At 53.5% G+C, this 15986-nt stretch overlaps 1 protein-coding gene across 1 annotated transcript in view; it reads left to right on the top strand.

The window, feature by feature from the left end:
- Positions 1–15986, top strand: part of LOC119095191 (uncharacterized) — a 58942-nt gene that overhangs the window by 8327 nt on the left and 34629 nt on the right. The window contains exon 2 of the mRNA XM_037218065.1: positions 3201–3646. Coding sequence (XP_037073960.1) covers positions 3438–3646 — 209 coding nt within the window. The 5' untranslated portion in view covers positions 3201–3437. The remainder of the gene's footprint in view (positions 1–3200; positions 3647–15986) is intronic.

Raw genomic sequence — 15986 nt, 5'->3', positions numbered from 1 at the left:
TCCCTTCCTCCTCCCCTCCCCTCTCCTCTATCTCCTCTCCTCTCCTCTCCTCTCCTCTTCTCTCCTCTCCTCTCCTCTCCCCTCGTCTTCTCTCCTCTCCAGCCCTATCCAATTAGACCCGATCCGATGCGATCTGATCAGATCAGATCTCATCCGATCCGATCAGACTCGACCTGACCCGGTCCTACACGATATCACTCGACTCGACTTGACAATCTTATTCAGAATCCCATTCAATCTTAGCTTGCTGAATGTATTGGACGTCCCTAATGTCAGCTTCATGAGTTTTTAAAATTGCCCAATCGTGCATACCGTCGTATGCATACTGGTTTCAGGGCCGTTCATGTTCAGGTTCACACATTGTGTTCCGTAATGTTCAACCATTTTCGCTCGCTCACCCTGGTTAGGCATTGGTCAAGCTGGGTATCTCCCCCCCCCCCCCCCCGGTCACGTTGGGTACGTCCCCTCTGCCCTGGTCACGCTGTGGTTGGGTGTGATATGTCCAAAACGTAACGTCCCACGAAAACTAGAGATACGAAACAAATGGCAGGCGTGTTTCCTGCAATGAGGAGAAGGCAACAACATCTGGCTTAATTTCTGGTTTGTTTTTAAAGGCATTAGCATGATTTTCAACCACACCTGAGCGTCATGCTACGCCATTACAATATCTCCCACCTTTTTATGCTACACTGCATCCCCCCCCCCCGCTCCATACAGGCATAAGTTTTGGACGACCCCTCATGCACTCAGTGAATAAAGTATTACTTAAGGACTCCGATGAAGCAAAAAGCATGCTTTTGGGAATATATTCATGGGCGAATTACCTGGATGGGCCTGGGGTTAATGTCATTATTGATCACAGCGTTCTGTGCACGTGCACGGACAAATCCATTCTGTAGCCATTTTCATAAAGGACAATTACTACTTTCTTCTGGCTGGCCGAAGAAATTTTGGCGTAGCTCGCTACTTCCTACGCTGGCTCCATAAGCCAGGCAGCACCCCTCCGGGGAAAATCTTAAATACCGAGGCTGAAGTAATTTCATTCTTCGTTTCAATGAGATGTCTGGATGCCTATAATAAATCAAGGAATAAGTTGGAGGTGGCACAAAAGGTGTAATCATTTGTCGTTTAGCTCAGTACTAAGTTTGTGATTTGTGTGACGATTAATTCATAGACTAACTGCGATCACCTTTTAACTCGCTGAAATGCAGACTTTGTTATTGCTCCGCTGCTTGCAGAACCCAACAAAGTTGTTTGGTTCGTGTGTTCACATTCTAAGCGTCCCTGTATAACGCGTGAAGGCGTTCCCTGAAAGAAGCTGACTTTATTCTTACTCTAGGTTGTGCTGTGGACTCGCATCATGTCTGTCCGTGTCATAGCAGGAAAGAAAAAACATGATCTCGTGAAATACATGGCGTGTGGAAAAGAGGAAGATTTTCATAACGGACTGCAAACTTCATCCACCACAGTTCGTGGAAAATGTTTGTGATGCCTACAAAGTTACAACACGCACTGCATTTGTATTGATTGCCTCACATATGCGTACACATTCGCCGTTGACATCTTGACATCGCTTCATAGCTCAACAATATGTCACTGGAAGTCGATTCTCGTTCTAAATGGCCTGTTCGTCCTCTCCTGCATAGTCATGTGCCGGCTCCTCTATGATCACCACTGCTGATTTTACGGCGGATCAGAGACATGTGAGAAATGTGCGAAAAGCGATACAAATGCAGTTTGTGTTGTAACTTTGTAGGCATCACAAACATGAGAAAAGAAGTGTGGAGGATAAAGTTGGCAGGCTGGTAGGAATACTTACTTTTTTGTCACTTGTGACGGAAACCACGAGATCATGTTTTTCTTGTTTTGCTGTGGCACTGAGAGACACGATATAGTTGCACAAAAACGTAAGAACAACGCCAGCTATTTCAGGGAGCTTTTGTCGTTGAGGTGCATGTTGTATTCACACGTAGTGCAGTGTGTGTGTGGGGGGGGGGGGGGAGGCGACTAAACGGTCAACAAAACCTGTAGACGACGCCACGCTCCGAACCTATCACACCGATCGGCACCAAATCTTCATGAGCCGATGCCACTTGGTCGATGATATGCCCTTTCCAGAATATGGTGACCTTGGATCTGGTCAAAGGGGTCACCATATTTTGAAAAGGATGGGTTTCCGACCAAGCTGGATCGAAAGGTTCAGTGTGGGTCAATAGCACAACCTGGGAGCACAAGGCTATCAACGTGTTTTGTCCGCCGTTTAGTCCCTCCCAGTACAGGGAAGCTCGGAGCACGAACACAGGAACAAAACAGATGTGTTTACTTCTGCAAGTGGCGGAACTATATCAATAATTAATTGATGTACGCAACTCACCGAATTAAAAAGTGATCTTGATTACTATATGAATCAATTGTCAAACAAGTGAGAAAAATATTGCTGACTTGGCCCATTGGTGACCATACCTTGTATACTGTTTTAGCGATGTTTCTGAATTGATTATAGGCATCCAAACGTCCCGGGTCCAAAGCGACAACACCATTGTCACGGTATTCACCGCTTGCATCACTAGTGAAATTACTTTCGGCCTCGGCATTTTACGACTTACTTCGGAGGAGCGCTGCCAGGTTTGTGAAACCAGCTTAGAAAGTGGGGAGCTGCGACGAAACAACTTTGGCCAGCCGAAAGTGAAATGCATTTTTCTATATAAGTTGGTTACTTGTCAGGGCAATACATCACCTGAGGGGGGGGGGGGGGGGGCAGCGAAAGGGAGGAGGGGCAATTGGACATGTTGCCATTGGCTGTGAAGCCACGTGGGGTGCACACCAGGTTATAACAGGACAGTCAATGATCACATCGAAAGGTTATCCACGGTTCTGATCGGAATGCCCTGTGACTACATCACGTTTTGATGCATTGAAAACGCGCAAGTCAGCGACTTGAATTTACTGACCGTTTGAAATAAGCCACCGATCCTTAGCCAGGTGGGGATGACATTTCTCCCCACTTGGCACAGGTTTGGGTATGGGCTGCCACTAAAGAAAACAGCCGGTTTACTGGGCCGTAGGGTTTGACGCCCAATTTGTGCTGGGAATGGATCACAACCTTTCACCAACGACCCCATTACTCAGCCAGTCAACCATCATCGCCCGGGGCTGCACAGTCTTCGTCGGGCCGCTCAGCCTCTCGGTGTGGCGATCAGGTTACCTCGCGGGGGCGCAGAAGACCTAATCAGCTGATCAACTCATTGGAACAGCGCGGACAGCCGTGAAAATACCACGGAACGCGCAGCGCCATCAGGCGGCGTTCAACACCATCCCGCGGCATTCGGCGGCATCTGGCAGCATTTGGCAGCCTCTGACAACATCTGATAACGTCTCGCAACATCTGACGGCATCTGGCACCGTTTGACGACATCCGGCAGCATCTGGCAGCAATAATGGAGCTGATGCGCCGACTGCGCCGTTGGGGCAGCCGTCCGATACTCGATGAGTCGCAGTCTGACGTGTGGCCTGCGCCCTATGACATCACACTTTATGAGCACATCGATGCCCCGCAAGAGGACGGCCAAGACGAAGGTCTGCCTGAGGATTTGATGGAGCTGCCCAACACCTACTGCTTCATCCCGCCAGACATTCTGCAGCACCTGTGAGTACGCGCCCGATGTGGCATCAGCAAAAATGTTCGACACGTGCAAGCATTTGCTGATGCTGATCGGTAGAGGAATTTCGTTATGCCTGACCCCTCCACACATACACACACTGAAATGATACAGTGGAGCTGGGAGCTCATGTGTTGATACGTGATCTCTTACGGTTCTCAATCTCCTAATGAGCTCGGAACCTGTTGCCAAACGCGAAAAAGGTACGAGTCTCCCCCCCCCCCTTCGGCGTAAGCGGCATGCCCATCGACAGTGTATACCCACAGTTCATCCTTCAGCCCGCCGCCTGCGACTATGTGAGACAAATGACAATGCCGCCGCCATGCGGCAGTCTGAGAGGGCCGCTGCTCGGCCCTAGGGCCTACAACGGACACCTATGGTACTTGATTTTGCCACCAGGTAGCGCACGTGCGGTATCCGAATATAGTGTAATCCGAGCGCTGTCGCGCGGTCTTTTCTCAGACAGCTTGCAATTGAGCAGATAGAATAGAAAAATTGGGAAATTCAGCTGAATATATTTCGTTCAATAGATATTACGGTCATTAGCATTCGTTTTTGTGTTTCAAGTGTCCGTGTCGATGGCTCACCTGGTTAGAGCTCCCGCCGTCCGATCCACCCACCCCTGGCGCGGTCTATTTGCCTTTAGGTGTCCGCTATTTGCTCTTGATAGCTATAGCTTGCGGTCGGTGGCAGCGGCTGCCTGAGAGGTCAGGTGACGTCAGAGGGCAGGACGGGCTGTACTGACCATTGCGGCGGGTTAAGCTTTCGTCAGCACATTTTGCCGTTGGCTTGGAATCGGGCTGCTGATCAAAATGGGGTTAGTTTTTGTATTTTTGTCTGGGTCAGCCTCCCCCTCCTCTCCCTCCCTCTGTCTGTCTGTCTCTCTCTCTCTCTCTCTCTCTCTCTCTCTCTCTCTCTCTCTCTCTCTCTCTCTCTCTCTCTCTCTCTCTCTCTCTCTCTCTCTCTCTCTCTCTCTCTCTCTCTCTCTCTCTCTCTCTCTCTCTCTCTCTCTCTCTCTCTCTCTCTCTCTCTCTCTCTCTCTCTCTCTCTCTCTCTCTCTCTCTCTCTCTTTCTCTCTCTCTCTCTCCTTCCCGCCAAGTGAGTTTGCAAAATTGCGCTCCTAGTCCTGTTTGACGCGCTCACTAAGATAAGTTAATCGCAGCTATTCGTGATGACTTCACCGCTTGATATATGATCTCGACGCATGACTTCACCACTGCATAATTATTTCGATGCATGACGTCACCACTGCATATATGGTCTCGACGCATGACGTCACCACTGCATATATGATTTCCATACGTGACGTCACCGCTGCATATGCGATCTAGGCGCCAGGGTCGCTGATGTTAAAACTTGTATATGGCGAGGGCTGACGCCCGGCGATTGCAACCAGAGGCATTTTGCAGCCGGGACGGACGTATGCTGCGTCCTGGAGAGCTGGGAACTCGCGGTCTTTCCATATGCACCTGTATCCGCAACCCTCACCACACTCACGTAGAAAATATGTGTCATCAGATAGGGGTGACACTGCCCCCGCCGGCTGGTCGAGTGACTTCTTTCAGGAGAGCTGGGTGTTAGTGAAGGTGACACCGGAAGATAGCGCACGCTCCGAGCGCCGCTACCATTCAGAGCTATCTGGCCGCTTGTCTGGATTAATCACCGGCTGAACTGGCGGCTGCCGGTTATTAGCTTTACTAGCTGCTGGCTTTCACCAATCAGTGACCGGCGTTGGCAGCCGCAGGGACGGTCCCTGTCTGCGGGGACAGTCCCTGCGGCTGGCTGTCCCGTCCTGTCCTCGACTGCAGCCGCCTGCCATTCACCGTCCACGAGGTGCCGCTGCGTGCGGGGACCGGGTGGGGTTTCCGTGTCGTTGGGGCTCTGTCCTGTATGATTCGGGAGATAACTTTGGCGCTGACCAGGGCAGTGCCGCAAATGGCGCGTCCACCAGCCAGTGGCTGCTACTGATGGTACATCCACCAGCCAGTGGCTGCCACCGATGGCGCGTCCGCCAGCCAGTGGCTGCCAACGATGGCGCGTCCGCCAGCCAGTGGCTGCCACCGATGGTGCGTCCACCAGCCAGTGGCTGCCACCGATGGTACGTCCGCCAGCCAGTGGCCGCCACCGATGGTACGTCCACCAGCCGGTGGCTGCCACTGATGGTACGTCCGCCAGCCAGTGGCTGCCACCGATGGTACGTCCGCCAGCCAGTGGCTGCCGCGGATTGCGCGTCCGCCAGTCAATGGCTGCCACCGATTGCGCGTCCACCAGCCAGTGATGCAGCCAAGCAAAAAATGTTGAGACCATGCTGTGTCCCCATCGCCATCTGGCAATGGCTGGGGCCCGTACTTTTTGGCAGCTTAAGACGGCCATTGAGCTTTTAAAGCATCACAAACTGGACCTCAATGCATCAAAATGGAATTCCGAGTCTAAAAAGGTGCTCCAAATCTAAAAACAGGCCCTTAGAGCGACCCAGTGCTGCCACCTCGGTTGGAAAGGCCCTCTATACCCGATTTGGCCTGCTGGACAAAATCCTGGCTGCGTCCCAGCCACCAGTAGTCCTGAAATATGGCCTCATGCCTTCAGCGTTGCACGTAAATGGAGGACCTGAAACGCACCTTATCGTAAAAATGTTTCTCCGTCCCCCTCCGTCTCAATCTTTTGCTGGTGGCGTCGCCATCAATGTCGATCTCAGTTTCAACCTACTGCCCCTTACCTTATATTGGTCATTTCAACTATTAACATTTACGAAACGATACAACTGCATCACTAAATGCAAGGCAGCAGCTCGACAGACGAAAGCGTCCGGCATGCAGCATGTTCATGCATTTAGTCCGTCAGGCACAGTGTGACCAAATGGCCCAGCCCTTTCACGCGCTCTTGATTAGCACGTGGTTCGAAGGGCCGGTCGCTTGCTAGACGACCGCTCAGACAGGCAGTCCAGCAGTCGCCTCGGCCGTGCCCTCCGGCCAAATACGGGCTGCGTCGCCGGGCAGCTGAGCCGACCACTTAAGCCAACGTGATCCCCGCTCAGAGCCAAGTCCGGTTCGGACGCGAAGCGTGCTGCTTCCTGGGGTTGCTGAGGCTATGGCGCGCGCCATAGCCCCGCGCACGTGGAGTGAGCCTGCCGGCTCCGTTTTGGTGGAATGGCCCGCCACGGTTAAGGGTTTCGTGAGACTCCGTTTGATATGCTCGTCTGGTTTGGGGTGACATCAACTTAGACAACCTCAAAAGTATGTGCCATCGTCACTGAAATCGCGTGGCTTGCGTTGCTGGCCTTAATGCGGGCTGGGGGCGGAGAGCCTGGTCATTAAAACCATAGGCTGCTTTGGGCGGCCTCGTGCGTGCCGAGGCCCGGCAGGGATGATGATGAAACACCGACCGCACCTGCCGCCAGATCACGGGTGCCGCTCCCTCGGCGGGAGCTTTCCCACGGGGATGACGCAGTCGGCTGGATTGAGAAGAGGGCCAGGCTGCTTTTACTCTGAAGTCAAAGTTGAACCGAGTCAGTCTCGAACCAGGGCCGTTCTGCTTCACGTATTTCGCTAGCTTAACGTTCGTGTGCTCTGGGGCTGTTCACCATGTAGACTCGTAGTTATCTCAGCGATCATCAGCTACAGTCTGGTAGCGATCAGTTGAAGGAAATCAAAAGGCGGTTTTAGGGGAATTTGCCGAAAGGCAGATTTACTAGGCCCAAAGTTGGATAGCAATAACAAGCCACAACGGTTTCGTTGCATTTGTCTCCGCTCACATTTATGACATGTCTGTTAAGATTTCCACCGAATTTCTCTAGTTTTAATGGTAGGCGCATCCACCTCTGGTCACTTTCACCGACATTCTTGTTACTACACCAACCATTTCTAATGTTAACGAATTTTTATCTCAGGACTGGCGCGGCAGGATACATTAATTTATGGGCTCGGTGTTAAATGCATCGTTATGCATTTTTTATGGGCTCGGTGTTAAATGCATCGTTACAAGACATGCCACCATAGTAAAAGTTTCTACTCGTCATGTTTTACAGTTCTTTGCTAGATATGCCTGAAGATTACAAGAAAAACCACAAAGTCAAAATCGGGAATCACAGACGTGCACACACATCAGGAAAATACCTCAAAACTGCACTAACCTTTGTCGTCAAATTCGCCGAACTTCAAACAGATTGAGTCTGTAGAGTTCCGGCAAGTCTGCAGCAATCGCAGAGTACAAAACTCGATCATGGCAAGCTCCCCCTCCACCCCCCTCGTTTTGCGGTGTCATGGCGGGTGTCCGCGCTGCGGGTATCCAAATTAAAAGCGAGTGGGAAGTGGATGTCGGCGCTGCGTCTGCCATCTCGTGGCGGTTGGAGGAGGCTTCAAACTCGGACCGCGGGGCACTCGATGCTGAATGTTGCTTTGGAGAAACTGTTCAAAGGGAATAACCTGATGAAGGTGCCGTTTCACTTAACTAGGGCATGCTCAGTGGGGACGTTCTTAAGGCTTCACGGGACAGTTCGACCGACTAGGGTGCTCCTCCGCGGGCCAATAATTTGGTACGGAGGGCAATGTCTGCAAGAGCGTTTTTGGCATGCAACTCCATAAGCGTGTGTCTAAATTTCGAGAAAAAATTGTAAACTTACCTATACATTTGTCTGCTGGCCTAGCCCTGGAATCGATTCCATGTATTTGGCCTGCTTAACGGCCCGGTAGGTGGCAGCCTGATCGTGAAAGCTCAGCTTCTGAGCCTTGCCACAGATGGCGCTGTTGTTGCTTCCCACTGACCGTAAGGCTCTCGTTCGGCGGGGCTGCGTTTGCAGGTCGCGCCGGTCTGCTGTAGAACAAAGAGAATCCATGCCCGAAGCGCTTACGACACATTCACATGCCGCAATGTCTTGGTTTGGTTACATGTCTTTTGACCGCGAGTGATCATTTAGAGCAGTGAAGGGAGGCGTGAGTGGTTATCAGCCCCTGGCACTCGCCCCTCTTTCCTCATTCCCGCTATCTTCTGCATCTTCGCGACGCCCGTTTGTCCGGGGTAAGCTACATGCACCACTCAGGAGCTGGCTTAAGTGGGCCCCTGATGAGGCCCCGGCCGGGCGTCGAGCATGTACACCGCGTACGGGGCCCCATGCAGGCTAGGTCTCGGCAAATGGACAGCATGCAGTGCATGTAGCTTGCATGGTGCATGTAGTTTCCATTCATAGTGCATTCCAAGTGCATGTAGTGTCGCCCCTCCATTACCCATTCTCTCTCCTCCATTACCCATTCTCTCTCCTCCATTACCCATTCTCTCTCCTCCATTACCCATTCTCTCTCCTCCATTACCCATTCTCTCTCCTCCATTACCCATTCTCTCTCCTCCATTACCCATTTTCTCTCCTCCATTACCCATTCTCTCTCCTCCATTACCCATTCTCTCTCCTCCATTACCCATTCTCTCTCATCCATTACCCATTCTCTCTCCTCCATTACCCATTCTCTCTCCTCCATTACCCATTCTCTCTCCTCCATTACCCATTCTCTCTCCTCCATTACCCATTCTCTCTCATCCATTACCCATTCTCTCTCCTCCATTGCCCATTCTCTCTCATCCATTACCCATTCTCTCTCCTCCATTACCCATTCTCTCTCATCCTACAGCTCTGAAATGGTCATCACTGGCCAAAAGGGCTTTAATCCTCACCAAAATCAGCCGGGTCCCGTGGCCGTGTTGGCACGTGTTTTGTTCCGCGCGAGGAGTTTGATAATCATTAACTGATCGCTAGATCGCTCAACGGAGCCCGGCTGCAAAGCGCATCCTGATAGACAGGTGGCCTCCATACACCGCAGGGCGCTAGCTGATGGCGCCGCTCGCCAGCCGGACTGCCACTGGCAGATGTACGTCTGCGACCCAGTAGTGACGGGAAACGCCCCTGAATTAGATGGTGGTGAAGCCAGGGAAGCTTCTGGCTGCTGTCCAAAGGTAAAGCCCAATGTGTTTGTATCTAGCTATTTTGCGTTTTTTATGTCGTCTGACTCGTGTTCTCATGCTGCATTCGGATATCTAAACCAATAGTTAAAATGTTCACAAGCCTTTAGCTAAAACAATGGGCTAAGCGTTTGTGAAAGTTTTTACTGTTCGTTGAAATAACGGAAATCAGTAAAAGTAGTTGAATCATATGGAATAAAAAGTGCAAAATGGCCCAACATTATCATATGGGGTTCTACCTTTGGACGGCAGATGGGTCATGCTCAGGCACCTGGAGGTGACGAGGTCCCCTGACACTAAGGTCCTCAGTGTTTTCGCCAGTTGAAGACCCCTGTGGGTCTTTTAAAGTATAAAAACGGGCTACGAAGCACTAAAATGGGAACTCAGCATATAAAAAGGCTCCAGAATGCCAAGTCTTTGTCGCTATAGCGACTAGGTTTAATTCCATTGACTAAAAAGGCTCCTTATGCCGGACTTGTCCCCTTCCTGAACAAAATCCTGGATAAACCACTGGAATGAGAAGGGCTTATTTTCGCCGTTAAATGGCACGTATCAATGAGCGATAAAAGCATTACCTGCTTTGCATGAAAATGCACAGCAATCGGTGGTAAAATGCCTTTAAGACATAGGTGCCTTCATTTATGTAGCATGATAATTAAAATGCCAGTGATTATCTCCTACGCGACTGCCACATTTCATCATTCATGCAGTGGTTATGAATGGCGCGATTATGCCCTCCCTTTGCTCAGCCTACCATGACCGGGCGCTGCGTGACGTGGGCTTCAATGTAAAGAGAATCAGTCGTCCAGGAGTGTGTTTGTGATGTAAGGCACGTTTTATTCGAGATGAGACCGCATGCTATGCAAATGCAGTTTGTGCCGATATTATAAGCATGGTTCAAGCATTAAGCGTAAGGAAATCTGAATGCCTGGCGATTGTCGGCAAAGACTTTTTGCGCCCTCTGTAGCTCCGGCATCTTAAACTGTTACTGTGTTTGTTATTTTTCAAACAACCTGCTAAATAAACCTAAACGATCTGGTGGTCAAAGTCTGTCACATCCGTGAGTTGAGGGTGGAGAGGTAACAAAAAGTTGGTGGCCAAGCCGCCTGTTTAAGGATATGCTGGACACGCATTGTGCTATGCCTCTTCCCCATCTCGACAAAAAGAAATGGACGTGGACACGCTAAATGCGAGAAACACGGGCGCTGAAAAGGGGATGTCTCAGTTTTTAATTCAAAGAAAAGTGATCGAAAGAACTCGTCCAGCACTGACGAAGCTCAGAGGCATTTTGATTTGCTTCTTCCGCTGCACTGCCGTAGCCTCTATGTTGAACGCTCCGAAATGTAAGGTTCCTCACTCCACAGCACCCAAAGTCATCTTGTTTCCGCGTCACGCAAGGATCAAATTAAGCCGGTTAGATTGAATTTGAATTGAATTTGATAGCGACTGCGATTTTAATATGACTTGAATTTCGAGTACAAATTTCGAAGTTCTCAAACTGAATTTGACCCATGTGCTATATCGCATGTCTCGTAAATGCGAGTGCGCTGTACACCGTGCTCTCATACTTTCTACCGGTTCTCGAAAAACTGGACGGGCACTTGAAACACCGGAAAGCACTGCAAACGCCCGTCTTGATTGATGGGAAGTCGGCCACCTCGGTTGTCGAACTTGGCGTCTGCGTGGCCGTCAACAATCGGCGCTCCCGAAACAAACGTCCCCGTTCCCAAGGGAGCTGCTACCAAACAGCACGGAAAGTCAGCTCGCGGTCCCGCCTCGGCCTTGTGAGCGGTGCACGTCTCACGGCGAAGTAAGAGCTCGCCACTGCACCCGCTGATATGCATCTGACTGCGACTGGACGTGTCAGGCGGAAATATGGGAGCTGTGCTATTGCCGAGCGCCGCCGTGTCTGAAACGTGACGGCCAAGTGCATGCGATGTCTTAGGCGCTGAAGCCGTCGTGCGGCCGTGACAAGCAAGCTACCGCCCGCCGCTACTACCACCGCCTCGAGGATGTGTGCACACTGCATTCTCTCCGTCGGATTACCCCGCACGCGAGCTGACCACGTCACGCAGAGCAGCTCCGTATAACGCGCCACCGCTTGGGCTGAACATCACGCCCAAGACCGTCCAGTGATCCAGTGATTCGCAGGCCCCGCACACACCCCCCCTCCCCCCCCCCCCCCTCATCGCACGCTCCACGCAGATGCTGAGTCACTCCGTCCATCGGCGCAGGTGCGTCTTTAGCCAGACGCGGCGTTCGCAGGCGCGGGCTGGCAGGTCGCGGTGGGCTTCCGGCGCGCCCCGCAGGCGTTGGCGCTCACGTGGGACGCTGATGAACCGCGTCGCAAGCTGTTGTCCAATCAGACGCCGGTGGTGGCTGGCTCCTGGTCGCCGCCCGTGCCATCGCGGCCCGCTGGGAAAGCACACGGGGTCGGCCTTTCCGCTTGACTAGCGCCGCACGGCCTGACCGGTCAGGCGGAGAGGAGGCCGGCAAATTATGATCGCATGGCTCGCGGCGAGCCGCCACGGGTGCATGCAAAGCGGGGAAGATCTGTTTTGATAGGTGAGGCGGAGTGCCTGGACACGCGTGCGTGTGTGGTCTGGGAGAGCGGAGGATAGTTCTGAACGGCGGAGGAGAAAGCGCTAGATGTAATCATGGGGTTTGAACAACCATTGACCTGGCATCGTGTTGAAAGCCAATTACGGAGATGGGCATAACTGGAGGGGTAGATGCTGTGCTATTTGCTGGGTGTAGTAAACAGAGCAATTAGAACATAATTTGGTGCGGCCTCACGCCATAACGTCAGGAGTCATCGTGATATTTATGTCCGATTCATGACAACGTATTTATCGAGTGTTTGCAGCTTGCATACCATAAATTCAAGAATATGCTTAACGTGATAGTATTGGAAGTCCATACTTAGATAAAGTTGGTCACAGTCAGTCAAAATTTGATCCACCGTGTTTCTCTGCACTTCTGCCTTTCCCAGGTCAGGCTAATTTTCCTTCCGCGACTCGTTGATTCCCCTCGGCGGGTTCTTGCGCAAGCCTCATCTGTCACCAACCGACCTCACGCAACACCGACCGCCGCCTGCATCGGCACACGCAGCGAACCACCGTTTCCACCCCACTACCGGAACGGCCCGTGCCGCGCTGGTCGCCGCCGCTGATGCTCGAGCCATTGCGAGATCCCGTGCCCGCTGCAAGATCCCGTGCCCGCTCGTCCCGCGCGGCTCACGTGCGCCACGTGTTCGTGACACGGGAGCGTGCGCCGCTCGCCGCGGGCGCGTCTCTCCGGAAACGGCGCGGCGGCAAGCGAGTCTAGCTCGCAGAATTTGCCGCCACGGGTGCACCCGGGCGGCGGACAGGCGGCGCGCACGCGCTGAGGGTGGGTCCGCGTACGCCAAGCGCAGAAAAAGAGCCGCGGTGATGGGATGATCCGGCTGCTGGTTGTGGCTTGTCATGTAGACAGGAAGTCGTTAAGAATATGGGACGTATTCAAGGATAGGATTGTTTCGCGGGCGGGACCTTTTTGCCAGGTTTGATGAAATTCAGACCGTATCGAACAAAGATTCTTATAACACAGGCTGATACCTGATCGCATTTTTCTCATAACCAGTGACGCGTAATGTGACTGTGTGAGACATCAAAACGCAACGCTTCTTGCGTTGTACCTTAAGCAACGTAATTCAAGACGGCCAGCCAATCCCCGACGTCAGAGGAGCCCGAAGGCCGGGCGGTTCAGTAGCCGTCCATAACCCTGCGCCGCCGGGGTTGGCTCAGTCGGTCACTGGGCTGGCCGAAGCCGGCGTTTGGCTGCGATAGCGCCGATACGGCGCCGGCGGCGGCCGTGACCGACCAGCCGTGACGACCAGCGAGCTCTGACCCCGCGGGCGCTGGCTGCCGCTGCCTCGCCGGCCAGCCGTCCGCTACCGGCGGCCGCGGCTGTCGCTCGCCCGCCGCTTCAGCGTGGTGGCCGCCCAAGTTGGGCCGTGGCCCTGTGACCCGTGACGGGTCGTCGCGGTGACGTACTGGTGCAGTGGGGCGCCGGCGTCGGCCAAATAGAGAGCTGGTAGCATTTTCAGCGTTGGGTGGAAGCAAGAGCGACATCGCGGACGCCGCTGTCGGAGAAGATGCCACAGACGCCGCATGCGGGCATGCTCGCCCATGATTTACAACGTCCCGCTGAGTCCCATGTTCGTCGTGTCCTGTAAAGCCCAGGTCACTATCTCGGGGTCAAGTCGTGTTGGAGACGCGCGGGTACCGTAGAACACCATTATCCTGGAGCGACTCTGTGTGCCAGTCATGGCAGGTAACGAAGGATCCCGGCGGCTGCCCTGCGTCCGAGACGGCCATGGCGTGCCGCTGCAGACCGCTTCTGGTCAATGCCAGCCGCGGTTGCGGCACCGAGACACTGCGGTACTGAAGGGTGGGGGTGGGTCCTGAGATAGAGTCGAGCGGCGGCATGGAAGCTGAGGTGACGGTGTGTCAATTTTTTGGCGCAACAACGCTGCGTTTGTCAGAACGAGTGCTCCATTGAATCACACCCTACTCTCGAAATTTTGAAGTGAACTTTAGTAGCCTAAGGGGGTTATCTCTATGCGACCAAATAACATGTACCGACCCATAATTACAAAATGAAATGCCGCCCCTGCCTAAACTGGCTTTGCGTGACCAGAGTTCGTGACAATGGCACGTTCTGGAGTTATTTACGATTGGAAATGGCGTTTGAACACCATTCACCATCGTTATTGCCGCAATTATGTCTTCTAGCTGTTAAAGACACGAGCGAGTTGAAACCTAAGACCACATTTAACATAACAACAGAAGATAAAGCTTGGGATGAAGGTCATGCTCTTTAAAGACGTGAAAAATATCTGAATGTAAGCGAAGAGCATGTGAATGGTTGATCGCGGGGACGTATGCATGCGCTAATTTGGCATCCTTGTTTTAGATGGCATGCACATGTAGGTTCGATAAGCCCTCACGGATGGCTTAAATGCCGCCATTTAGCATAAATTTTATTCGAAACCACAGGCGATGCAGGCTGCCACCTCGACGGGCGAGGGCCACCTGATCCTCCGTGAAGGGATGCACGAGATACGTGATAGCCTTACTGAGATGCCACAAGCCTACATGCCATCTCCAACCCGGCGCGCGTCAATCCTCCCCACCCGCTCCCTCCCTCTGCGGACCACACACCCCCAGCCCGCCCCACGGGCAGTAACCGTCGCCTCCAGCCCGCTCCACGGGCAGTAACCGTCACCCCAGCCCGCCGCACGGGAAGTAACCGTCACCACCAGCCCGCTCCACGGGCAGTAGCCGTCACCCCCAGCTCGCTCCACGGGCAGTAACCGTCACCCCCAGCCCGCTCCACCGGCGATCTCTCCCGTTCTCCCGCGCCTCTCATCGGGGCCAGCGCACCGGACCCGGCCGGGCCCCACCTCGGCCGTCACAGCGATCGGGCGCAGCCGGCCGGAGACTGTCATTACCGGCGTCATCACAAACCTGTCATCACGACGCTCATGGAGGCTCCGGGATAGCTCGCGCGAGGTAAGAGGAAGCGCTGCACCCCGCGGACGCCGGTGCGGCCGGCCGGGCCGCGGCGTCGGCGTGATGTTTCACGACCACAGCGTGTCTGTTCGCTTCCAGCTTTGCGGGAGTCTCTGTCACGCCCGAGCAGGCCGCTTGAGAACCTAACAATTGTAGTAGCGCCGGCCGGCTGAGAAGGCCGGCATCTGGGCTGGAGGAGAGCGCAGCTTGGCTGAGAAGACGCAGCCTGGCTGCGCAGCTGGGCTGGAGGAGAGCGCAGCTGGGCTGGAGAAGAGCGCACAGCCTGGGCTGTAAGGAGAAGCGCAGCTGGGCTGGAGCAGAGCGCAGCTGGGCTGGAGGGAGAGGAGTGCCAGCTGGTCCTGGAGAGAAAAGCGCACCTGGTTTGGACAAACCAAAAGGTGGTCCTGGCGGAGACGTCAAAAGCTGGGTGGAAGAGAACGCAGCCGGTCAGACGGAGAGCAAAGTGGGCTGAAGGGACGGGCGCAGCTGGGCTAGAGGAGAGCGCAGCGGGCTGGGAGGAGAGGAAAGCTGGGCTGGTGGGGAGCGCAGCTGGTCAAACGGAAAGCACGGGTGGTGCGGAATACAGCGCGGCTGGTCTGGAGGAACTGGTGTTGACTGTGGGCTTGCTGAGTTTTCCCGTGAGTGCAGCTGGTCACATGTCTGGTCTGGCAAGACTACATCTGGTCTTGAGGAGGCGGTTACTGGTCTGTAGGAGACCGCGGTTAGTCTGAGAGATGCAGATGATACAGCTGGTCTTGTTACTGGTCTGGGAAGACCGCGTGTCTTGCAGTGGTCCATGTCTGTCGGCAAGACTACATCTGGTCTT

This window comes from Pollicipes pollicipes, unplaced genomic scaffold (assembly GCF_011947565.3).
Source record: "Pollicipes pollicipes isolate AB1234 unplaced genomic scaffold, Ppol_2.1 Scaffold_4219;HRSCAF=4965_pilon_pilon_pilon, whole genome shotgun sequence".
In the NCBI taxonomy this organism is placed as follows: Eukaryota; Metazoa; Arthropoda; class Thecostraca; order Pollicipedomorpha; family Pollicipedidae; genus Pollicipes; species Pollicipes pollicipes.
The sequence above is the reverse complement of the archived record's forward strand: the minus strand, read 5'-3'. Positions and strand labels throughout refer to the sequence as shown.